Here is a 25,129-nt window from a genome sequence, read left to right as displayed (position 1 = left end):
ACCAGGCAAAACGGGCAGGTCTGACCTGAATTCCAGTCCCTTATACGTGCATTCATTTCTGGACTATTGTAATGAGTCTCCACTGGAAATTTAGTCAGCTCAAACCAGATCACCATGCTTATTGCATAAGTAATGTCTATTCCCACCTCTCTCTAAATGTACAATTTAGATATGAATGCCTAGATACATGAGGTTATCCTGAAGAATAAATCTGCAAGACTATTTGCTCTTGAGGGACATAGTTTTCTTCTGTTTGGGTCACTACTATACCCCCACTGCCGAGAACAGTGCATGGAATGTGGTAGCTGCTGAATATATATTTGTTTCATGAATCATTAAAAAATAAGATCATAAACAATGTAGAAAAGTGAAAGATACCTTCAATCCAAAGAGTTCTTAAACTTTTGGACAATAAAAGCATCCCTCACATTTGTAGGGTAACAAATAGAATTTTACAAATAATTTTGATAGGTCCAAAGAATCTGAAAGTTTTCCCATGGATCTCAGGCAATGTTGGCATTAAGAATGCTTAGTCTAAAAGAACCTCCAAGTTCTAATTCATTTGACACCATCCTACCAAGTAGAACTTTGAAACAGTAGTGATCCATACCTGATGGCTCATTCAGTCTTCATTATAGTCTGTCAAGATAGGTATTGGTATTCCCATTTAACAGAAGAAAATGCTGGATTCAGAAAGATTCGGAAGACTTACCTAAAGTGACACAGTAAATGCAGAGCACTCTCTGAGACACCAGGAAGCAGGGACTAGAACAGGGGTCCTCAAATTCAAGTCCAGTCTAGTTTCAGTTAAGTGCCTCCATTGCCCCTGCATTGATTTGCACAACCTTTGTCTTCTTAGCATTTGATTGATGGTTATTGTTAGTGCAGATAATTTGGGCTCCTTTGTAATGATCAAGACATTTATGCAAGGGAGTCTCAGATGATTAGGACAAGGCAGGTGCTAATGCCATTCTCAGCTTCATCTGGAAATTTCTAACTAGAGTTCATTAACTTGTCAGCCCTAGTTCCTTTTTAGCACCATACTGATATAATAAAACAGTGCTGATCGATAGAATCCTTAAACAGGCTTCATCTGTCTTCTTTTGTTACTATTTTTTCTCTCTTTCTTCATCTTTTATTACAACTTTTTTTTCCTGCCACTTTAAAACTGTTGTGCTTCTCATTAGCTGTCTCTTCTGTTTTATTGGAAATCCAGGTTCATCTAGCTTCTCTCAGACATACCCATTATTACCCTGAAGAGAGGGAAGCTAACCTTATGTATTCTCACTGAGCAAATCTGGACTCTGCTGTGAGATTGTTGATCCAGCAAATTAATTTTTCTTAAGTATAACATGGCTTAATATCTGTGTGGAGGAAGATCTGAACATTTTGCAGACCTGCTTCAACTTATGAAATAAATGGTCATAGTGTTTTTGCCCAAGCTTTGTACAGAAGCCAAATAATTCTCTGAGTTGATAGGGGAAAGCTTCGTGGTTACCATCTGCTGATGGAATGTGAGCATGAGAATGGTTATCAAAGTACCTTGTTTTTCTCTTCGTCCTTAATATTGCTCACTTAGTTATATTAGGGATTTGGGGGCTCATTCAACCTCTGTCTACAAAAGAAACACTCACACCTTGTCTCTTTCAGGTGAGATGAACTCATGTTCTATTTCCCCATCATTCCCTACTCAGTTTCTGTCTCCTCCAGCACTTATTACATCATAGGAGTAATCAACTCTTTGACATGACTTTCTCCAATTGGGCACATTTGGATTTGTTCTGAGGAAACGCTATGATTACTTTCATATACTGATTTTACTAACAACATGGGGATCAGTCCAACTAACATGAATTATCACAGGAGCCCACAGCTCTCTCTGAGAACAACCCAGAGACCAAACAGGTAACTAAACGTCGTCCCAGAGAGAAGGCTCACTCAGGGAACTGTAGGCTTCAACAGTGTCCCTGTTCTTGGAGAAGCTCTCCAACAGCTCTGGTAACACAAGATGGAAAGCCTCCTCTCTGTACCATAGCTAAAGGACTGACCACAGAAATGAAAGTGCAATTACAGAAAAATTATCCCTGGGCCATGACCACATTTCATGATCACTTTATTGCCATCATGACTCATGATTTCAATTTTCAGGACTGAGAATCTCTGCTGAAGCCCAATTTAAATCCATAATATGCGAGTCTGTGCTTTACAGTCATGTGTCAGTGCGGAGTCAGTCAATTTGGGTTTAATTCCCTTGGACTGACCACAGTTATGTGCTGGGAGGGAACCAACAAGGTCGCATATGTGAACGATACTATGCTAATCAAGTGTGATATTTTCTCTTTAACTTCTAATCAACCACAAGACTAGATTCAAGACTACTGTCAGTTTGAACTTGAAAGTGATGATTTTTACACCAGAGTTCTTAATATCCAAGTTTTAGTTTAAAGGAACAAGTGCCAATGCCTTTGAAAGTCAGAGTCATGCTGAAGTTTTTCCAATTCTCATAAAACAAAATCCTCTTAACACCTTTGTAAATAAAAAAAATTGTAATTTTCTTCTTTGAATAATGTCAAGATTGAGTGTACTTCTGGAGAAATATTGATATAAATTCAAATCAATGCATCCCCACTTGTCACCTATTTTCTGTATGCTTTGGACTAGTTGCTTAACTCTTCTGATCCTTCCTGACCCACCGATTGAACCTGGGTCTCCTGCATTGCAGGTGGATTCTTTACCATCTGAGTTACCAGAGAAGCCCTTTCTGAGCCTCAGTTTTGCTCAGTGAAAGCTTATGCTGCCATATAGATGGGAGATTCAGTTGCCTTTGTTTTTATCTTTAAAAGGAAGCATTTAGTCTAACAGATATGAAACATTCCTGCACATATATACCCACAGCCCCAAAGCCACTGTTGTTGTTTAGCTGCTCAGTCGTGTCCGATTATTTGCGACCCCATGGACTGTAGCCCACCAGGCTACTCTGTCCAAGGGATTTCCCAGGCAAGAACACTGGAGTGGGTTGCCATTTCCTTCTCCAGGGGATCTTCCTGACTCAGGAATCAAACCCACATCTCTGTTACAGTTCATGTAATAAAAAGGTATGATTCTTGCCAATCCAATGATCTGAAATTTCTTTTAAGATATTACAACACTAGTCTTTTTTTCCAAGTTTGGCCCTTTTTACACCTCAAGAAGACTGAATAGAGTCCAACATTATGGCATTACTGCGATTGCTCGTCTTAAAAAATAAAAACAAACGTCAGTTAGACTTTGCAAGCTGAAAAGTCAAAGAATTAATATCGACATGCATGATCAAAGCCTGTAAAATAATTAAAGCCATTTCACTGTTGCATCAGAGGTACTGTAAAGGATTCTAGGAGTCATCTTACCAGTACAGCCAAAACCCTGCTAATTACTAGGGGCAATCTGACTGCCTGGGTGACAACTTCTCCCTCCCTTTCTTCCTCAATTCACTGGATGGAATGATCAAGGAAGGCTTTTGGGAGGAGGTAGAATCCTTGGAATTTAAATGGGAAGGACATTTTCAGAAAGATGGATGCTGTGGGGTAATATTCGAAAGCAGGAAGGCATTACACTTGTTAGGTGAACACGATGCAGTAGCATTTGATCTAAAGTTGGTAATTTCATTAGAGAAAGAAAATTAGAAAAGTTGTCTGAGCTCTGATTTTAGAGGGCCTTGAATGTCAGGCTAAGAGAGTAGAGTAGACCACACTGTAACCAAAGAATAATCTTGACTTCTGTTCATTTCTTCTTATGGCACATATCTACTTAGAGGTATTTGGAATTGTCAGGATGAAAAATGTCACTGGTCTAAGGATCTAGCACATATAGGAGAAAGCATTGACTTGACCAAAAATTTCATGCAGGTTTTTCTGTAAGATGTTGTCGGGGCACAGGTTTGATCCCTGGTGGAGGAACTAAGATCTTGCACGCCATGCAGCACAGCAAAGAAAAAAAAAAAATCAAGTAATATTAGGGACCAAACTGAAGAGCATGGCCTCAAGCAACATTCTTTGTTTGGTTATTTCAGTGATTGCATTGGGACTTAGAGTATGTATCTTCAACTTACCACAGTTTACCTTCAAATGAGGCTGTGGCACTTCACACAGAGCGTAACAACCTTGCAAACAATGTATTGATTCTTCCACATCCATTTTTCTTTATCATGTGTTGTAAATAAACCCTACAATACATGGTTATTTTTGCTTTAATCAAAATAAAGTTTAGTTTCCTTTTCAAGGCATTTTTCAATTACTTCTTCAATTCAGTTCAGTTCAGTTCAGTCGCTCAGTCGTGTCCGACTCTCCGCGACCCCATGAATCACAGCACGCCAGGCCTCCCTGTCCATCACCAACTCCCGGAGTACACTCAAACTCATGTCCACAGAGTCGGTGATGCCATCCAGCCATCTCATTCTCCGTCGTCCCCTTCTCCTCCCGCCCCCAACCTTTCCTAGCATCAGAGTCTTTTCAATTACCTTATATAAAAAATAGAGTAAAAGATGGATACTATTATAATATTGACCTCTTGTGCATTTTGTTTGTATAGATCCATATTTCCATCTTATACCTTTTTCCTTCCTCTTGAAAGACTTTCACTTTTTTTTAATGGCATTCTTCTGTTGGTGTTGAATTCTTTCACCTTTTTTCTATATAAAGACATCTTTATTTCACTTTTAATTTTGGGAGATATTTCTGCCAGGTTTGGAATTCTAGGTTGATATTTTTTCTTTGAGTACTTGAAAGATTTGCTCCATGGTCTTCTGCCTAGTGTTGGTTCTGACAAGACATCCACTACCATCCTTATCTTTCTCCTCTCTATGTGTGATATGTCTTTCCCCCACACCCCATGCACAGCTCCTCTTAAGATTTTATTTTTATTACTACTTTGAAGCATTTCAATTATGATAAAATTTCTGAGGGGTGAATCACGAGAGTTTTAAAACAGATAAGATTTGAGCACTGGGAAAAGAGGTAAAAATAAATGTGAACCTACACAGTTTAATTGAAACTGATAGTTGCTTCTTTGAGTTCAGAACTATCTTTACAGGTAAAGGAGAAATATCACTATAGAATGTACCCTCAAGGACCCTAAAAGAAAAGTAATAGCCAACACTTGAAGAACACTGTATATATATTTGTGTGGGTTTGTACACACACATAACAACCCTATGATGTAGATACTATTACAATATCCACTTTATACTTAAAACTGTTGCTCAGAATAGTTGAATAGTTTTAGCACATCACTAGTAAGTGGCAGGGAGAAGGCAATGGCACCCCACTCCAGTACTATTGCCTGGAGAATCCCAGGGATGGAGGAGCCTGGTGGGCTGCCGTCTATGGGGTCACACAGAGTTGGACACAACTGAAGTGACTTAGCAGCAGCAGCCGCAGTAAGTGGCAGAGCTGGGATTTGAATACAGACCCTCAAACTAACAGTTATGCCTTTAGCCACTGTTCTAAATGGTCCCTTACAGTAAATGGCAGGCAGGTATAGCAGACAAGATATATTGACAGATTCAGAGGGCATCTTTGTTATAAATATTCCACATTAAAGGGTGGGTGGGGAGAAGATGCTACTTCTTAGACCTAGGAGATGCTACTTTCAGAGCAGGGATCTTTTGTTTGATCTTCCAGCCTCTGACTTAGATGTTGAAGTTCCTTCAAATATAGAATGTCCGTAATCTTAGAGAATACTCATGGTTGCTGCCCAGTGTGTCCAACACAAGACAGAAACTTCTACAGGTCAAAGGGAAGGAGTTCCTAAGCATGTTTAAACTCATGCATCAGCCCATTTTTATGGCATAAGAAAGAAAGGAAATAACACCAAAATGCTTATTGTAATCTCTCTGGCCTACCTGTTGTACTGATAGTGACAGTCATCATTTAGTGAGAACCTTCTAGAAGCTAAGTACTTTATTTCTATTACCTCTAGTCCTTAGAGTAAGGACCCACACTGTTATTATTCCAAACTTTATGTTTCTTTGAACTTTGAACTAGTCTGTGCAAATTACTTAACCTCACTATACCTCTGTTTTCTCATCCACATCATGTGGTTAACAATCAGTTCGGTTCAGTTCAGTTGCTCAGTTCTATCCAACTCTTTGAAACCCCATGGACTGCAGCATGCCAGGCCTCCCTGTCCATCACCAACTCCTGGAGTTTACTCAGACCCGTGTCTATCAAGTCAGTGATGCCATCCAACCATTTCATCCTTTGTTGTCCCCTTCTCCTGCCTTCAATCTTTCCCAGCATCAGGGTCTTTCCCAGTGAATCAGTTCTTCACATCAGGTGGCCAAAGTATTGGAGTTTCAGCTTCAGCATCAGTGAATATTCCAATGAATATTGGATGAATATATCCAATGAATATTCAGGACTGATTTCCTTTAGGATGGACTGGTTGGATATCCTTGCTATCCAAGGGACTCTCAAGAGTCTTCTCCAACACCACAGTTCAAAAGCATCAATTCTTCGGAGCTCAGCTTTCTTTATAGTCCAACTCTCACATCCATACATGACTACTGGAAAACCATAGATTTGACTAGACAGACCTTGGTTGGCAAAGTAATGTCTCTGCTTTTTAATATGCTGTCTAGGTTGGTCATAAATTTTCTTCCAAGGAGTAAGTGTCTTTTAATTTCATGGCTGCAGTCACCATCTGCAGTGATTTTGGAGCCCAAAAATATAAAGTATGTCATTGTTTCCACTGTTTCCCCATCTATTTGCCATGAGATGATGACATATCTATAAAGTGCTTAGGATAATGCCTGATAGCTGCCAAGCGTACACCTGGGGCAGATTCATGTCAATGTATGGCAAAACCAACCAATATAATATTGTAAAGTAATTAGCCTCCAATAAAAAAATAAATAAAATAAAAAAGATGTTAGTGTTATCCTGTTGTTTCTTCTACATGGGAGCCCGTGCTTTGTCCCTCCAAACCTTAAATGAAGTGAAAGTGAAAGTTACTCAGTCATGTCCGACTCTGCGACCCCATGGACTATACAGTCCATGGGATTTTCCAGGCAAGAATACTGGAGTGGGTAGCCTTTCCCTTCTCCAGGGGATCTTCCCAACCCAGGGATCGAACCCAGGTCTCCTGCATTTCAGGTGGATTCTTTACCAGCTGAGCCACAAGGGAAGCCCAAGAATACTGGAGTGGGTAGCCTAGCCCTTCTCCAGTGGATTTTCCCGACCCAGGGATCGAATTGGGGTCTCCTGCATTGCAGGTGGATTCTTTACCCACTGAGCTATCAGGGAAGCCTCCAAACCTTAACTGTTCTGTAAAATCAAGTAAGCATCCAACCTGCCACCGAGATTCCTTTACTCAGGCTCAGTCTCTGTTTCTGCTAACAGTCAGCACAGCCAAGCATCTCAATTGATTGTGTTCCTTCACATAGGCTCATTTTGCCTCCTCAACTAGATTAACTCCTTATTCACTGACTTTATATGTCATTTGAGCACTAACCAGGTGCCAAGGACTGTTCTGGTTTACCACACTTGGAACAGTAAGTAAGAAAGGTAAAAACACAAGTCTCTGCTTCATGGATCTTATGTACAAGTATGGGGAGGGAGAGGGTACAGATAAAAAACAATATAAATAAGTAAAATATGTGGATTCTTAGATGGTAACAGTGAGGTGGCTATACATAAAGCAGAGAAGAGATAGGAAGTGTGGGAGGATACCATGCAATCTTCACTTGGAGGCAGAGAAGACGTGGCTGAAGAAGACTACAAGCTGTGGAGATCCAGGGGCAGAGCTCTCCTGGACAAGGTGCAGCAGGTACCAGGGCCCCGAGGAGGGATTGTCTATGGTCAAAGAACATAAGGGAGGTCAGTGCAGCAGGACTGGAGTCCTCACAGGGCAGAGCTGTAGGATACAAGGCTGGAGGTGTGAAGGGGGTGGGGCAGATTGAGTAGGGCCTTGCAGGCCATTTTAATGGGCTTGCCCTTCAGTTTGATATGATGTGAGAGCAACTGATGTCCTGAGTGAAGGGATCCCTGAGGCAGGAGCCACAACTTATAAATGATGAACCAATATTGGAACAGAGTTTGAAGTTGACAAAGCATCACCACAGCCTTCACAAGAGCCCTGTGTGGGCAGGATTACCCCACCCATGTCAGTCCTTTGTGAGAAACAAATTCAGAATGTATATTGAAGATGGAGCTCATGGATTAGATAAAGGATAAATGTAATACATGTAAGTTTAAGTAGAAGAGATCCTCAACACAATCCTTTCAGTAGTTAAATATTTAGCGTGAAAAGATAGCACACACAGCGGGCCAGAAGTGGGGATAACAGTCCTGTCTCAAAATAAAGTGGTCTGGGTTCAAATCCTGGCCCCTCCACTCACTGGAAGTAACTTTTCTGGGCTCCAGTTTCCTGATCTGCAGCATGGGCATGTCAGGGTACCTTCAGAGGCTGTGTAAGCATCAAGAAAAATGCCTTGTAAGACCCACTGTCTAACCTGTTCTCTCTCATCTTACAGAACTCACTGATTTTCAGATATTTTTCTATTTGTAAAAGACGTGAAGAATTTAATGTAGAGAAGTATTTGAAAACAAACAAAATCTCTCCCTTCCTGTGGGGCACATTTTGCAGAATATCTGGGCTGCTAACACATTTCTCTTGGTCCTGTAATAGATTTCCTGGGTGCCATTATCAAATAGCTGCTGTATCTGTCAATTCTGACTTTGAAAAAGCAGCCTGATCCTTCAGTCTTTTAAGGAAGAATGAGTATTACATGGTAACTGAATATTTATAACACGTTCTCCTCTTTTTAAAGCAGTTGTTGTTTTACCATCTCAACATCAAACCACTGGGCCCAGAGAAACCTCAGATGTTGGAGAATATCAAATATGGTCTCTTTTTGCTTTTTCCTGGTAGATCTGACACACCTTTGAACCTTCAAAGGCCGCAGTAATCAATGATGTGAGGAGACGCGCAACATTGCGAGCATCATTGCAAAGATGAATTTATTAATGTAAACAGCGTAGCGTGGAATAGCGGTCAGGGATGAATTAAAATGTGAGAATCTGTAACCCAACAAAAACCACAGAACAAAGCGAGGAGAGAGACATGGTACAGGCTGATGAAAGACACTTTGCTGAAGAGCACTAGATAAAAGGGAGATTATTGCTTAAGTAGGCTAACGTAACCCTGGTGTCTTAATTTAAATGTCTTTAACAAAAGAAGGAGAGGACTAGCACTGAAAGTTTGGGGGAGGTCTCAATGAAAGAAAATAAATTTACAGAGGGGAAGAGAAGAGGATGATTTAGGTTAAATTTTGAGAAGAACTTTCTAAGCAAAATAATCTTGAATTTCAGCCATAAAGGATATTTTTAAATTGGTTGGACAACGGAGGCAATTGTCATTGTGGCCAGGGCAGGAAACAGCTTTCTAATTTTAGAGTTTGCTGCCATAACATCAAGAAGTTAAGGACCGAAAACAGAAAATAGATAAAAACAGGAGGAACCAGAGTCTCAAAAATCAACTAAATCCAGAGAGTGAGTCCTGGATTTAGATGTGTACTTCTCCCTTTTCTTAAGGATAGCCTTCAATGTCCTTCCTCCTCACTGTATCTGAGAAGGAATGTGCTGTTCCTAAGAGGAGGGTTGATTTCACCCCTGCTGTCGGAAAGTTTGCTTTGGGGTGGTCTTTCTGAAACTATTAGGTGTTGTTTCAGGACCTCCAAAGAGCTGCAGTACCATAGTTCTTTATGTCTCGATGCAGAAGAGAATTCAGTGAGAGGCAGAGTGACAGATAAGAAGTGATTTAATAGGATGCTTACGAGGCTTACAAGTGGGCAGGTAAGAAATACTGTGCCCCAAGAACTTACTGCGCTGCAGTTCTATAATCAACAAAAAAGTGGGGAGGGGGAGAACTGCTTTCTCTTTCTTGAGTAAAGGTCACGTTTCCATCACCAGCTCCTCCACCAGGTTGGGCAGGAGAGTTTCCTTGTCCCTACATGGTCAAGCTGGGTCCACAGATTACTGTTTTTTATGTGCAGAGAGCATGTCCTGGGATCATTAACTTACTGAGCTCACTGGAGAGGATGTGGGTCTCATGCCACCATTGTTTTATTGTTTTGGAACATGTCCTGTGCTTCTGTTGCCTGCTTTTGTTGCTAAGCAAGTCTGCTTTCTTGAGTAATCATTAACTTACAGGGGTCTCTCATATTTTTTCTACTTATAATCCCCTAGTGGGATTAACTATTTAATTACCTACTTTTTCCCTTTATTCTGTCCCTGTCATTTTTTCTGGATCACTATAAAATTTTGCCTGAGAAGCTGTTTTAAAAAAGCAAAGAAGCACTTAGTTTTATACCTGGTAAAGTATAGAGTCACTGATAAAGTCATACAGCATTCTCCTCTGTGTCCATCCTAGAACAACCCAGTGACATTCGTCATCATCCAATCTCTCCTTGAGCTGGGCACCTGCGAGGTCAAGCCTCATTGCAGGATGGCTGTTCCAGTCACAGCCAGCGCTGCCTTCTGCCAGCTAACAAGGCAATTCAGCTGTTGATGGGGTGGTGGGGAGAGCAAATGTCCCTTTCAGTCTAATAGTTAAATGCATCAGGTGTTAAGTAAAAACGCAAGAGATTTCTCTGAGTTTGCCTTAAAGAGTGGAAAACCCAAAATCTCCTTTGGAAAAAGAAGAAAAAAGATGGGCTTGCCATCTGCTATTTGATGGCATTCATTACACAAACAGATAGTTATTAAATAACCTTTATTAAAGCTTAAAAATTGAAGCATGCATTTGTGTTCAAGTGAGACCTAGCAGAAGAAAGCCAGAGTTCATAGAAGCAATCCAGAAACCACTGTGTACCCTGAACTGGAGAACGACACACATTATATAATAGGCATCTGTTATGGGTGTGTGTGTGTGTGTGTGTGTGTGTGTGAACGACACACATAGTATATAATAGGCATCTGTTATGGGTGTGTGTGTGTGTGTGAACGACACACATAGTATATAATAGGCATCTGTTATGGGTGTGTGTGTGTGTGTGTGTGTTCTCCCCCAGGTAGAGAAGAGTAGAGGTGAGTGAAGGAAGAATAGCCAGGTTAGAGGAACACAGGACAGATGAAGGCTAAAGTCATGAGAGAGGGTGGCACGTTTGGGCAAAAGCCATGTGGTTGGAGCTATAGGAGTTGCAGTCAAAGAGAGATGTTGGAACCTTGTGGGGATGCCCAGCCTGGACAGGATCAAATCTGTTTACAGTGGTGACTAGGTGTTGGCAACAAGTCAGAGGTCCTTTAAAGTGTTCATGAATTTTGACCTAGTACTCCCAGTTTTTCTAGTACTTTCAAAGGAATCCTTCTTAGAGAAAAACAAACAAGTAAGCAAAGGAAACTTTACATACAGTGATATTTTGTTTGCATTTTAACAGAGTTGGAAGAACCTTAATGTATGGGCATATCAGTAACCAGGGGAATGGTTAAATACTGGCTGATACATTCACATGATGTACTGTGCAGCCACCAAATGATGTTTATAGAATTTGCAACATGGGAGGGAAGAAAGCTTGTTATTTATCATTCGGTTCAAAAAGCAAGATACAAAATTGTCCAGACCAATTTCAACTTGAGCAAAAAGTATATTAAAATTAGGAAGGAAATATTCATTTACTCACAAGCCTGTATTAGACAAACAGAAATACTGTTCTGCATAGCATACATTCAGAATAGTATTTCTGTTTGTCTGATACAGGCTTATGAGTAAATGAATTGCTTTTTTTCTGATTATAAATGGAAAAGCTTCATTATAGAAACTTTGGAATATATACATATATATTAAAAATACTCAGTTCAGATCAGTTCAGTTCAGTCACTCAGTCGTGACCGACTCCTTGCGACCCCATGAAACACACCACGCCAGGCCTCTCTGTCCATCACCAACTCCCGGAGTTCACTCAAACTCACCTCCATCAAGTCGGTGATGCCATCCAGCCATCTCACTCTCTGTCGTCCCCTTCTCCTCCCGCCCCCAATCCTTCCCGGCATCAGAGTCTTTTCCAGTGAGTCAACTCGTCGCAGGAGGTGGCCAAAGTATTGGAGTTTCAACTTTAGCTCAGTCCTTCCAATGGACACCCAGGATCGATCTCCTTCAGAATGGACTGGTTGGATCTCCTTGCAGTCCAAGGGACTCTCAAGAGTCTTCTCCAGCACCACGGTTCAAAAGCATCAATTCTTCGGGGATCAGCTTTCTTCACAGTCCAACTCTCACATCCATACATGACCACGGGAAAAAACATAGCCTTGACTAGATGGACCTTTGTTGGCAAAGTAATATCTCTGCTTTTTAATATGCTATCTAGGTTGGTCATAACTTTCCTTCCAAGGAGTAAGCATCTTTTAATTTCATGGCTGCAATCAGCATCTGCAGTGATTTTGGAGCCCAACAAAACAAAGTCTGACACTGTTTCCCCATCTATTTCCCATGAAGTGATGGGACCAGATGCCATGATCTTTGTTTTCTGAATGTTGAGCTTCAAGCCAACCTTTTCACTCTCCTCTTTCACTTTCATCAAGAGGCTTTTGAGTTCCTCTTCACTTTCTCCCATAAGGGTGGTGTTATCTGCATATCTGAGGTTATTGATATTTCTCCCGGCAATCTTGATTCCAGCTTGTGCTTCTTCCAGCCCAGCGTTCCTCATGATGTACTCTGCATATAAGTTAAATAAGCAGGGTGACAATATTAAAAATACTAGTAGTTCTCAAATTCTTACCTCAGTGTCTGCTTCCAGGGAGCCCAGACTGAATGTTGAGGTCCTGGTTGCTGTGAATCTACTATCCAGTGGGCTCCTATATAAGAGGGAAGGGTGGATCATGAAGAACCTGCAGGTGGGCTACAGTAGAGCAGGTGAAATGTGGTGATCAAGGTTCAGGGAAGGTGGTTCCTGAGAAGGAAGGGATAGCGTTCAGGGAAAATCACCCTGGTGGAATCTGTAGGAGTCGGCAACCACTCGGGAGTGCAGTGTGATGGAAACAAGTAAACTATCCATAGGACTAAGCCTCTAGCCCTTCAACAGCTGAGAAGAGGGAGATGGGAAACCTTGTGGGTTTGGGCAGGAGTGTGTGGAAGGCCAGGACTAAGTCTGGCTTAAGACACGTTGAGTCTGAGGTACCCGCAGGATAGTCATATAGCATCAGCTGTGAAACTTCCACCCGAAAAGCACACGACAAACACCCAATACGTACGCACTGAATTGAAAGCCCTGTTTTTCCACGTGTGGGTTTTCTAACAGGCACTTTCTTTGAAGGCCAGTCACACATTTATGAGCTCATGCTGACCAGAACGCATGGGATCTGGGCTACGTGCTCATGCATCTAGAGTACATACTCAGATGCATACAGCTGTTGAGGTTGGACTACATATGTGTATTACAAAAACAAGCCCATCTGTAACACTCTGCAAGATGCCTCCAGGTGTTCAGAAGTAGCTCTTTAACATGAATATTTTATCAATGCCAGAGCAGATAGAGGAAAATTGTATCCATTATAATCCCATCACCCTCACACATGGTTGAATGGACCTCTGACTAAAGAATATAAATATGTTTAAAACATTTTTCACTTCCAATGAAACCAGCAAGTCCTGGTTTGTGTTGTTTCTGCTTCTGCTAGATTCATGAAATATTTCGGAGGCAATTTTGTCTTGGAAGCATGATTTGGCAAATTTTCATCCCAAGCATTTTCTTTTATTATTATTATTTTTTTTAACTAGTGGTTCTATCATGGGGAAATTGGTATTTTAGAGTAAGAGATAGAATATGTCTGTGGAGGAAGTTATTTTACTTGTGTTTTATTTCCAAGTTCGACTTTTCAAAGAAGAATAACAACTAGCACAAAGGAAAGTTTATTTTTTAAAATGTGTTCTGTAGGGGGTGATTCCTCAGCTCTGACAGAGCAAGGTCAAGGGTAAGATCAGATCCCAGAATTTTGCTTAAAACCACTCAGGGTCTTCTCCTGGCCCTCAGGATTCAGAGCAGTCCTGTGTGGGTAGAATAGGTCTTGCCTCTCCTCTCCTTCCAGCCTTTTCTTAAGCTGCATTCTCCCTGCTCCTGCCCTTCTGGTCCCTGGCCACATTCTGCCTCTGTGCTCTTTCATCTGCTGTCCCCCTGGCCTGGAACTCTCTCTTCCTTGTTTCCCTGGAGGTTCACATCCCCCTTGGCCTTCAGGTCTCAGCTCAACTCATTTCTTCCAGAAAGTGATAGTCTTATATTGGGTGGTCCTAAGGGTGAATGTTCTAAAAAGACTCCATAGATTTACTTAATGCACAAAATGCTGAACATCCTAGGATGAAAGAATCCAAACAGAGTGTGGCCATTGTCTTGCTGTAGAAACTATGTCTCTCTGGTGGAGGAGGTCAGTGTGGACTCATAGACATCGTACGCACATATTATCAGACACAACTGTGCAGCAAACACTCTGAACCAGGCATTACGCCGAGCCCATTCCCTGGATGATCCTAATTCTTACAGTAGCCCTATATTAATTTAATAATTCTTTTATTTAATAAATACTTTAAAAATACTTTTTGGACTCCTCCTATATGCCCGGCCTTGTGCTGGGAACCAGGTGACACAGCAGCAAATGAGAAAGCTGTGTTGCCTGACCTCAAGGAGCTGTTGGTCTGCGCAGAAGCAGATGGTGATAAACCCTGAATGGTTGTGTAATTGATCAGAATGCTGAAAGGTGTGCTCTGGATATAGAGGGCAGGCTGCCAGGAAGCCCTGCAGCAGAAGAGACTGAAGAAGGCTAGAAGGGGCGCTCGAGCTGAGAGTAGATGGCTGGATGAAAGGGAAGGGCCATCCAGGCAGGGGACGGGAGAGATTATGAGAGACAACACTAGGGAAAAGCCCTGAGGTAGGTGTTTGCACCCGAGGATGCTGAGGCCGCTCGCGTGGTAGAAGCAGAGCCAGGAGGACACCGAGGGCACCTGAAGCTGGAGGTAAACCTGCAGCCAAACCGCAGGAGCCAATCCTGCGGGCCCTCCCGGGCTCGGTAACATTAGTGCCTTCATCCTTTCACAAAGGGAAGCAAACAGTGGCATCAATGAGAGGAAGGAGAACGTTCTGAAAGATCTATTGGCCGCTGGACAGAGAACTTCTGGAGTCACCACTCTAATTCCAAACTCCTCTGGTAAAACCTTCTTTTTCTCTACTGATAGCTTTGACCAAAGCCATTTCTTTTCCACCCTAAGAATATTTAACAAAAACGACTGTCACACACATTCTCCTCCCCAACAGGGGTTGAATTTATTTTTAATTTTTTTCCCTGCCCTTTTTTTTTATTATTATTTTTTAATTAACATTTATTTTAATTGGAGGCTAATTACTTTACATTATTGTAGTGGTTTTTGCCATACATTGACATGAATCAGCCACGGGTGTACATGTGTTCCCCATCCTGAACCCCCCTCACACCTCCATCCCCATCCCATCCCTCAGGGTCATCCCAGTGCACCAGCCCTGAGCACCCAGTCTCATGCATCGAACCTGGACTGGTGATCTATTTCACATATGGTAATATACATGTCACATGTGTTTTTCTTGGAGCTTCCCTGGTGGCTCAGCTGGTAAGGAATCTGCCTGCAATGCAGGAGACCCGAGTTCGATTCCTGGGTTGGAAAGATCCCCTAGAGAAGGGAATAGCTAACCACTCCAGTATTCTGGTCTGGAGAATTCCATGGACAAAGGATCATGTTTATTGGGAACTTATTACTTCCTTGGTGCTAATCATTCAGCTGCTCTGCCATGGACCTTCACATTGTGAGGTTTCTTATTTGGGGATCAACCATCCTCAAAGTCTCTGATAATGACACTACTGGAGAAATTGTTTCTGATATCACTGGTGGTCACTTCGAGAAAACCAGGTCTGCATCCATTTCTCCCAGCTGTACACCAACAAGCCTTGACAAGTAGGTATGGTGGCATAATTTACAGTAGCAGGTTGGCTTTACTCCACCCTAGGAACCACCAGCCATCGCCTCCCCATCCCACCCCAGCTTTAATATTAACTCCATAACACACACTTCCAAACTAATGGACAATTTCTACATCACCACATTTTATTGTCAGCATAACTCTGTCCTATAAACCTGCAACAGATGACTCAGCTCAGCTGATATTTGGCCTCCAGAATATCGGGGAAAGAGCTGGAAACAACAAAAACTTAGTGTGTTAGCCCTCCAACCTCCTAAATTTCCTGCTGAAAGTTTGGTATTTGTAGTCTGTCCTTCCTTTAAGTAGGCAAGCTTCAGCACCAGGAGGTAATAAAGCAAACTTTAAATTTCACTCCAGTACGGAAAGCTGGCTGAACCCTGCATTTGATTGCATATGAAATGCAAACTGAGAAACGTAGAACCCTCCTCCTTTCAGCACAATGAGATCAGCTGCCAGAGTGGAATAAATTGGAGATTGATTTCTGCTGCCCCATTCATTTGCAGAAATTTGCAGACAATTAAACTGTCCCCCTGCAGCACAGGTAGAGCGTGCTCCTTTTAGCCTGAGGCTGATGAGATTTGCTGCCCATCCTCTGCGAAGGTTAGGGTTGTGACTCTCCAGTTCTGATTGAGTAAGGAACTCTCTCCAGGCACAGCCTGGACCGGGCAGGCTCTGGGGTCACAGAGGCCTGGGTTCCCGTCTCTCACTCAAGCCCTCAGAGACTTTAGAGTCTCTTGTGTCTTTGCACATCAGGAAAGTAGGCATGGTGCCTCTACCTGCAAGTTGTTGCTTGGATTGAATGAGGCCATGTCAGTGCTCCAAGGGCAGTGCTGTACATGGCAGCTATCCGCTCAGTGCTAGCGCTTCCTTTGGCAGACTGAGTCTGCCGAGATGCCAGGCATATCTTAGGATTAGAAGGGTAAGAAAGGAACAGGCTGGGACCTTCAGACTTGTGTCCAGAACCCAACTATCAAACTCATCAAAAGAATCGTTCTCAGGACCCTTCAACCAGACACAGACCTCAGACCCAAAGCATGAAACCAGTAAAGGCTCCTCGCTGCCCCAGAAGCACATCTGACCTCTTCAGGATCAGCAGAACTGTCCACCCTCGGGCGGTGCTGACACCTGAGTCTGCTGGTGCTGCCTCTCCTCCACCCCTCCTTCGGCCAGAGAGGAGCTTCCAGCTTCTGCAGTGCTTTGCCCTGTTAAAATAGCTTCTCCTAGCACAGAATTGTGCCCCAAATTTACCAAGTAGAAGAGAGAACAAAGCCAGTGGCTTGTGGCTTCTTTACAAAGTTGTTGCTATTTCCCCCTCTCATTTATAACCTAAATGCTGAGACAGAAACTGGAAGGGTAGAGGGAGGGGGCAGGGACACGTCTTCTCTGGCCACTCTCTGCCCCTTGGGGTGCTGGCCCATGAATGCCCTCTGACAGGTAGCAAGACAGGTCCAAGCTGCTGTCTGGCCTGGGTTCAGTGTGAAGAAAGCAGGGCCATGTCTCTCAAATGACACCACTTTATTGGAATGGCTCATAGAAGACTTTTCAGCCTTCAGCTGGGTGTGTGGGAGGGAGCAGTGACAGCCAAAACACGGAGCGTGGTGTCCGCGGTTCAATGCCAGTCTGTTCCCTTCACATCTGGAGCACCAGCCAGTTAGTCTCTGCTCTGGACAGCTTGTCTTGATGGTGTCCTGGGTGGGTTCCCTGGGGACAAACCTTGTGACTCAGATCTGTGTGGAGAAGGTTCCCTGGGGAGGGGTGTCTGCATCCACACAGAGGTGAGGACAGCGGGAGGGGCAGTGGGAGGAGATGAACTGAGGAGTGATGACCGCAGTTACAGGGAGGCTCAGCCAGCCTGGGGCCAGCGGGGAGTCTAGGTGCATGTGGGCGCGCTCCAGCCGGAGGCCAGGGAGTTGGCTCTACATATGACCTAGCAAAAACGGCATCCCTTCCTGCTGCATGATCTTCACATTAGTTATGAAATGGAAATGGAATCCGTGAAAGCATACTGTGATTCCCTATTATGAAATGTCCTGAGAAGCAAATGTATACAGACAGGAAGTAGATTCATGGTTGCCAGCAACTGGGGCGTAGAACAGGGGAGTGAGTGAGCATATGGGACGAGGCTGATGGAAGTGTTCTAAAATTAGTTTGTGATGATTGCATAACTCTGTAAACTTCCTGATAATCATTGCATTGCACCCTTATGATGGGTGACTGTAAAGGTATGTAAATTGTACTCGATAATATTAATACATTAAACATATTGTGGGGAGGAAGGAGGTAGAGGGGTTCCAGCCAGGGAGTTGAACCTGACTCTCCTTTTCCCAAATTAAAGCTCAGATTTGCATTTTAGGGGAAATTTCAGTGCCCTGTGAAGACAGGGTTTGAAAAAGAAAGAAACTCAACACATAACCATTTCTTTACTTTATCCCTTACTTTATCCCTGTTTCTCACATAGAAGCCAGCATGAAATATGTGTATGTCTATTTTAATTGTAAGTGGGCTCATGTCATTCTTCAGCTTAAATCCTTCCCACAGAAACAAATAAAAACACCTTCCCATGACTCACGTTTCATGCAGAGTTAAAGCCTCCTCTCAATTGTCTGCATAGCTGGCCATCCAGGATCCGGATTCCCTTTACCAGCTCCTTGGCCTGTCTCCTCTGCTCCCCCAGGCCATGCGGGCTGCTCCTGGCAGCTCACAAGTGCCAGGGTCTGTTCCTGCTGCTGGCAGTCCCTGTGCCCACATGGCATCTTCCTTCCTTCATCCTGCAAGGCCACCTTCCCAGGGGCCGCTTCCCCATTAGATGGTCAGCTCCACTCCTCTGCACAGTCAGCCCTTTCTGCCTGTCTGTCCTCCTGGACCACGTTCACTGTCTGTCTCCTCCCTCCAGAATGAGAGTGCATGAGGGCAAGGAACTTCTCTCTCTCCTGCACTGCCCTATCCCAGATGCCGAGAGTTACTCCTGCCAGGAAGGAAGGGATCCATAGAGAGTTTTTGAAGAAATGAATGAATATAAATCTACTCTTCCTCCCCTTGTTAATTCTTCAACCTTCTGCCTTCCTTCTTCCCTTGGCCTCCACCCTCCCCTCTGTCGCCCAACCCTTCCCCTGTCCCTCACAGTTGTGGGGACCTCCACTTTATTTCCAAGGTGCTCTTTGGGACTGTGTGATGTGATGCCCCCAGGTAGCCTGAAAGTTGCTTTTAATGCACTGCCAGTTTCTCCCAAGATCAAGAAGTAGTGAGGGAAGCAAATGAGACTGTAAACCCCAACGCCCTATGATGAAGAGACATGGGCCTGGGTCAGCCCACGGGAGACATGGGATGTTTATGTCAGGGTGACAATCCCCTGTAATAGAAGGTAGCATGAGCAAGCCTCCCTGAGGACACAGCTCTGCCCCTTTGACTTACACAAGATTGGACGAGGCTGCTGTGGGCCTCCAGCCGTTCTCTTCTCAAAAACCTGACGGATTGTTGGTTACCAACTGCAGGGTTGTAGGGAGGGTCCCATGGGAGGCACATGGCTTGTCTCTCACTTTCTTTTGCACACTCCATGTGTGTGTGTGTGTGTGACACTGTCTGATGGATTCTGAATGTGTGTGAACATGTGTCCATGTGCACGAGTGTTTGTATTTGGGGGAGAGAGAACTTTGATGTCAGTGTGCATGTGCCTGGTGGTCTGGAAATCTGGAAGTGGCTGCATGTCTGCAAGTGTCTCTTTAAGATCTGTCACCAGGCCACTCGCAGCTGACTTACTCACACCTAAAAGGCACTGAGTGCCTCTCTCCATTTCCTCACCTCCACAGTCCAGCATGAATAAGACCATCCTTTACATTGTGTCGTTCTTTGGAGAGTGCAGACCACCTCCATGCGCCGTTTCTCATTTCCTTCTGATAACCAAGAACAAAGGCACGTTATCCTCGTTTACAGATGAGAAATCCCCCTTGGCCCCTCTGAGGCTGATTTCACTCCTGATCCACTCACTCCCCTCCTCCCTTGGGCATGCATCTCCCCCTGGGGTCACCTCTGTTCTGTGTCTTCATTCACCCAACGCTGTGGCTGCCTTCCTCTGACCCCACCTCCCAGTCCAGCACCCTTCCTGGTCTCCCCTTGTACTGGCCAACTTCTTGCCATTTCTTTCCTTCCCATCCATACCAAAATCCTTGCTTCCTCTGACACTGGACCCTATTTAACACTGTTAAAAGTTGCTCTTCCTAAAGTCATCAGTTACCTGCTCATCCTCAAACCCAGCAGCCCTCTTACAGTGTTCAGCCTGTTGGAGGGGATGTCTGCATTGTGTAACACGGCCGTGCACTCCCTCTTTTTCCAACTAGCCTTTCTGCGGCCTTTTAGAGACCCGCTGGATGATTGAGTCCTTCCCTTTTCCCTCTCCACATGATCTGGAGAGTGTCAGCTTCTCCTTCACATCTAGCCACTCTCGTTTGTGGGCGACTGTGACATTTCTGGTCCTCATTCATCCTTCCCTCCTGAATGCAACTATTGATGTTTATACAGCCTCTAGGAATCTATCTTGGATACCCTCAAAGTCAGCAAGTCACCAGTACCCAGCATCTGTGCCCAGAACTGCCTTTTCCCCCTTTATCCTCTATCTTGTGTCGGCTGACATAAAAAAAGAGGCACAACCTAAAAGTGGAGAGGAATGCTTTGTATGCTGGATATTCTTAGGACTTCAAGCCCAGGAGACAGCATCTCATGTAAAGGCTGAGAAAACTGTTTGGAGGGAATCTAGGATATGGAGGAGTTTTTGCAATAGCACCAGATAGCTGGAACAAAAGGTTGCTATTAATAAAAGAAAACTAGACATCTCGAGTTAAGGAATTTAGTGCTTTTCTATGTATGATCACCCAGAGTTTTACTCATGCTGTACCATCCAAGTGACTGTAATATGCTGGCTAGATCCTTTGTTTCTTGATATAGCAGGAAGTGTTTTACTCTTCACTTGGTAATGGCAGCACCAGAAGACAGGGAGTTAGAATAGCCTCTTCTTTACCCTAGGGCTCTCTTCTTTCCCACACCTCTGTCTCTTCTTCTGTAAGCATCTCTTGAATTAGTCACATACTTTTAAACTTCACTGCTTCTATCTTGTCTTTCCTTGAGGTTATGGTCACATCATGGTGCATTCAAAGGCTTCACGCAATAGATTGACAAATACAAACACACACACATGAGCCTAGATATTCCTATGGTATTTTGATTGTCAGTCAAATCAGATGCTATGGCTCCTCCATGGTCCCAGTCACAGAGAATAACTTGGCGTCAGAGCACACAGACAAACTCATCAGCACAGACCTGACCAAAGGTGAACATTTGTCGACAAACATATAGTTAATAGATGCATGCGTAAATCACAAACACAGACAGACAGATATATGCGTAAGTCACAAACATGGACAGAGGTGAAACCACAGTCATGGACCAGTTTTATTTTGTTGTTGCTGCAGTCCCTGCCATTGTAAGGCAAATAAGTTAAAAGTCGGAAGAGAAGGGATGCTCTGCATACCACAGTGGGCTCAGAGAGTCCAGCGCACATGGAAGCTTCTCTGTAATCAATAGGTCACTCCCCCACCCGCTCCCTTCCAGAGCTAACCTGAGGCTCAGAGCCTCCTGCTTCTCTTCAAAGGCACTTTAGGCCCAGAGGTTCACACTGTTATTACTACCAAGCTTCAAGGATGTGAGAGTTGAGGAAATGGACTGGCAGCTGTGGGCTTCAGTGCTGTTGGGCTGGGAGTATACCAGAGGTAGGAATGGGGACTTAGGAACCTGACCACTCTGGTCACCCAGCAGGACAAAAGTACCACCCATTCCCAGGCTCACAAACACAAATGAGTTCTTTATGGTAAACAAAAGAAGGTTTGTTGCTGACAGTGAGTATGCTTTTCATTACTTTAGACACATTTTCATATCTCGTCATAATGGAAACTTACTTTTGCTCTATTATAGAGCAGAATCACTAATCCCCTACATTTGCATAGTACTTTAAATCTTTTCTAAGTGCTTTCCTAGGCTTTCTTTCATATGAGCCTCAAGATTTTTTATTGTAAATAAGAGTCATATATTGCACATATTTTGCATTATTTTACATGTTTTCTGTTCTTTGCCTATTCCCTAATAAGCCAACAGAATCTTTATAGATGTTATATATCAATGTTTTATGAATATAATCCAGTTTGTTGTTCATTGTCTTCTCAGTGTCCCGTTCTCTCTTTCTTCCTCTGCTGTTTTCTGCATGATTGGGTTGGATTACTTACTTATTTATTTATTTAGTTGGTGTGTCAGTTAGGTTTTTGTTGTTTTAACCCTTCTGAGTCTTTTTGCTGTCTTTTATGTACACATGCTCCAGTTTTCTGTCTTTGCTTGCATATTGAGTCTTTGATCATCTTAGAAATCAAGCAGTCTTTTATTTGGACTTATTCACTGTGGTTTTGAATATCATTCTTCTATGTTCAGTATAGCTTATATAAATTAGAGGGCAACCAATATGGTATTCTATGTTTTCCTACACATGTTACTTACATATTCTGTCTGCTGGCTAGGTGAATTGGAGCAATTTATATAACCTCTTGGAACTTGACATTCTTCATTGGTTAGGGAGGACTAAGAGTTACTTGGGAAGTTTTTTACAAAATATCAGCAAAGTCACATGTAAAGTGCCAACACACGTTCCAACACATGTTGTTATGAGAGTAGTTTGTGGTTATGATTGTGGAAGCAATCAAATTATGATCACAGCAGTTAGAACATGTCTTCACAACTGCCTTATGGTGACCACCTAGGACTGTCTCCTGCTGATGGACCCAAATTTAACCTTATCCTGAAACTGTGCATTCAAGCAGTTTGCCACTTTTTCTCTTTATAAATGTCTCACTAAACATCTTCCTCGGAGAAGGCAATGGCAAGCCACTCCAGTACTATTGCCTAGAAAATCCCATGGATGGAGGAGCCTGGTAGGCTGCAGTCCGTGGGGTCGCTAAGGGTCGGACACGACTGAGCGACTTCACTTTCACTTTTCACTATCCACTTTCACACATTGGAGAAGGAAATGGCAACCCACTCCAGTGTTCTTGCCTGGAGAATCCCAGGGACGGGGGAGCCTGGTGGGCTTCCGTCTATGGGGTCACACAGAGTCAGACATGACTGAAGTGACTTAGCAGCAGCAGCAAACATCTTCCTGCTTTCAGTTTTTTATTTTTCCTCTTTTGAATTTAGCATCTGGATGTATTCCTAGGAGTGAAATTATAGAGTGTAGATAGAGTGTATAGAGTATAGCATGAGGGGATATGTACATTTGTAAGGTTCTTGATGAATAAATACTGCCTGATTACTTTCTATAAGAATAACATCAGTTTATACTCCAGACAAAATCAAGAGAAAGACTATAGACTTTATAGAAGCTGCCTTTGCTGGTCTTGTTTCCTATTGACTTTTCTTTTTATTTCTTTTTAAATTTATTTAATTGGAGGCTAATTACTTTACATTATTGTATTGGTTTTGCCATACATTGATGTGAATCTGCCCCGGGTGTAGATGTGTTCCCCATCTTGAACCCCCCTCACACCTCCCTCCCCCTCCCATCCCTCTGGGTCATCCCAGTGCACCAGCCCCCAGCATCCTGTATCATGCATTGAACCTGGACTGGCGATTCTTTTCACATATGACAATATACATGTTTCAATGCTATTCTCCCAAATCATCCCACCCTCTCCCTCTCCCACAGAGTCCAAAAGACTGTTCTATACATCTGTGTTTCTTTTGTTGTCTCGTATACAGGGTTATCATTATCATCTTGCTAAATTCCATATATATGTGTTAGTATACTGTATTGGTGATTTTCTTTCTGGCTTCCTTCACTCTGTATAATAGACTCCAGTTTGATCCACCTCATTGGAACTGATTCAAAAGTACTTTTCTTATATAGAGTTCCCTTTAAAACAATTACACATATGTGTGTGTGTATATATGTGTATGTATATCACTGTCATATGATATATACATTATAGATGCGCACACATGTTATGGATCATGGTTCAGTGATGGCATTTGAATATCATTTGCCACATGATTTTCATAGGAACCTATTATCCGAAGTTTGCGGTGCTTACTTTTGGTACTAACTCAGATGCTTACTTTCAGTTATAGCCCTTTAACACCCGTCTAGCCTTTTCTTATCTCTCTTTCAATAAGAGGAAACTTTACACCCACCTAAGTTTCCAGCTCAAATTTTATAACATCATTGGTCTCAATGTTTATGTTTTCCTATTTTATATGAGAAGTCATACTAGTAGTGTATTTAAAATAATGACACAGGTTCTTTTTTTGCAGCTGTTTATTTAATTTAAAAGGTGATAGGCCAGAAATTCTCACAGTATTGTTCCAGTGATTGAAATTTGGGACGTACTGTGTGGGACGTGAGTTCCAGGAGCAGACCCACTAATAAAAACAAATGGCCTTTGAAAGAACATTGACTAAGATTCTCCATAATGCCAGACATAGTTTGGATGCTGAGATTGCTCTTCATCCTTTTTCAGTTGTGAATGTGAGGAACACACAGTTGACCGTGAGGAGAGTCACTTTTGTATCCAGCGAGAGTTCTGTGGGTTAGTGACCAAGCAAGTAATCTCCTCACTTGGCAGGTTAAGAAAGGGAATACACAGCACTGAAGGATGTATAAATCAAGATTGACATTGTGAATAGAAAGATTCAGAAGATGGGATTAAATAGCTTAATGATAGTCATTGTGAATCACAATGTCAGCTTTAGTATAATTCTAACGATGTACTTGCTAACTCTAATGAGGTTTGATAGAATAAAATTAACAATGTCCAAACAGCTGTATGCTTTCACAACAAAGGAGCCATATCTCAGAGCAGACTGATACATCTTCTCCATGGGGGATTTTAGTCAATTGATTTGTTTTTTCTCTTTTAGGATATATTTAAATTTGCAAGAACTTCTCCTGTCCCAAGACAAAAGAGGTCCATTGTGGTATCTCCCATTTTAATTCCAGAGAATCAGAGACAACCTTTCCCGAGAGATGTTGGCAAGGTAAGTCAGACAAAGACAAATGCCAAAGCATGTTTTTATTATGAGATGAGCATACACGAGGCAAACTGACTCTGACTGGTTTAGCGACCAGCAGGA

The 25,129-nt window shown here is 42.8% G+C and overlaps 1 protein-coding gene across 1 annotated transcript in view; it reads left to right on the top strand.

The window, feature by feature from the left end:
- Nucleotides 1-25,129, top strand: part of CDH13 (cadherin 13) — a 1,084,595-nt gene that overhangs the window by 441,188 nt on the left and 618,278 nt on the right. The window contains exon 4 of the mRNA XM_055413053.2: nucleotides 24,917-25,033. Within this exon, the coding sequence (XP_055269028.2) occupies nucleotides 24,917-25,033 (117 nt within the window). The remainder of the gene's footprint in view (nucleotides 1-24,916; nucleotides 25,034-25,129) is intronic.

Source organism: Moschus berezovskii, chromosome 22 (genome assembly GCF_049115385.1).
Source record: "Moschus berezovskii isolate FMDL1 chromosome 22, NW_MosBer_1.0, whole genome shotgun sequence".
Lineage (NCBI taxonomy): Eukaryota > Metazoa > Chordata > Mammalia > Artiodactyla > Moschidae > Moschus > Moschus berezovskii.
Note: the sequence above shows the minus strand (reverse complement) of the source record. Positions and strands in the feature narration are given on the sequence as shown.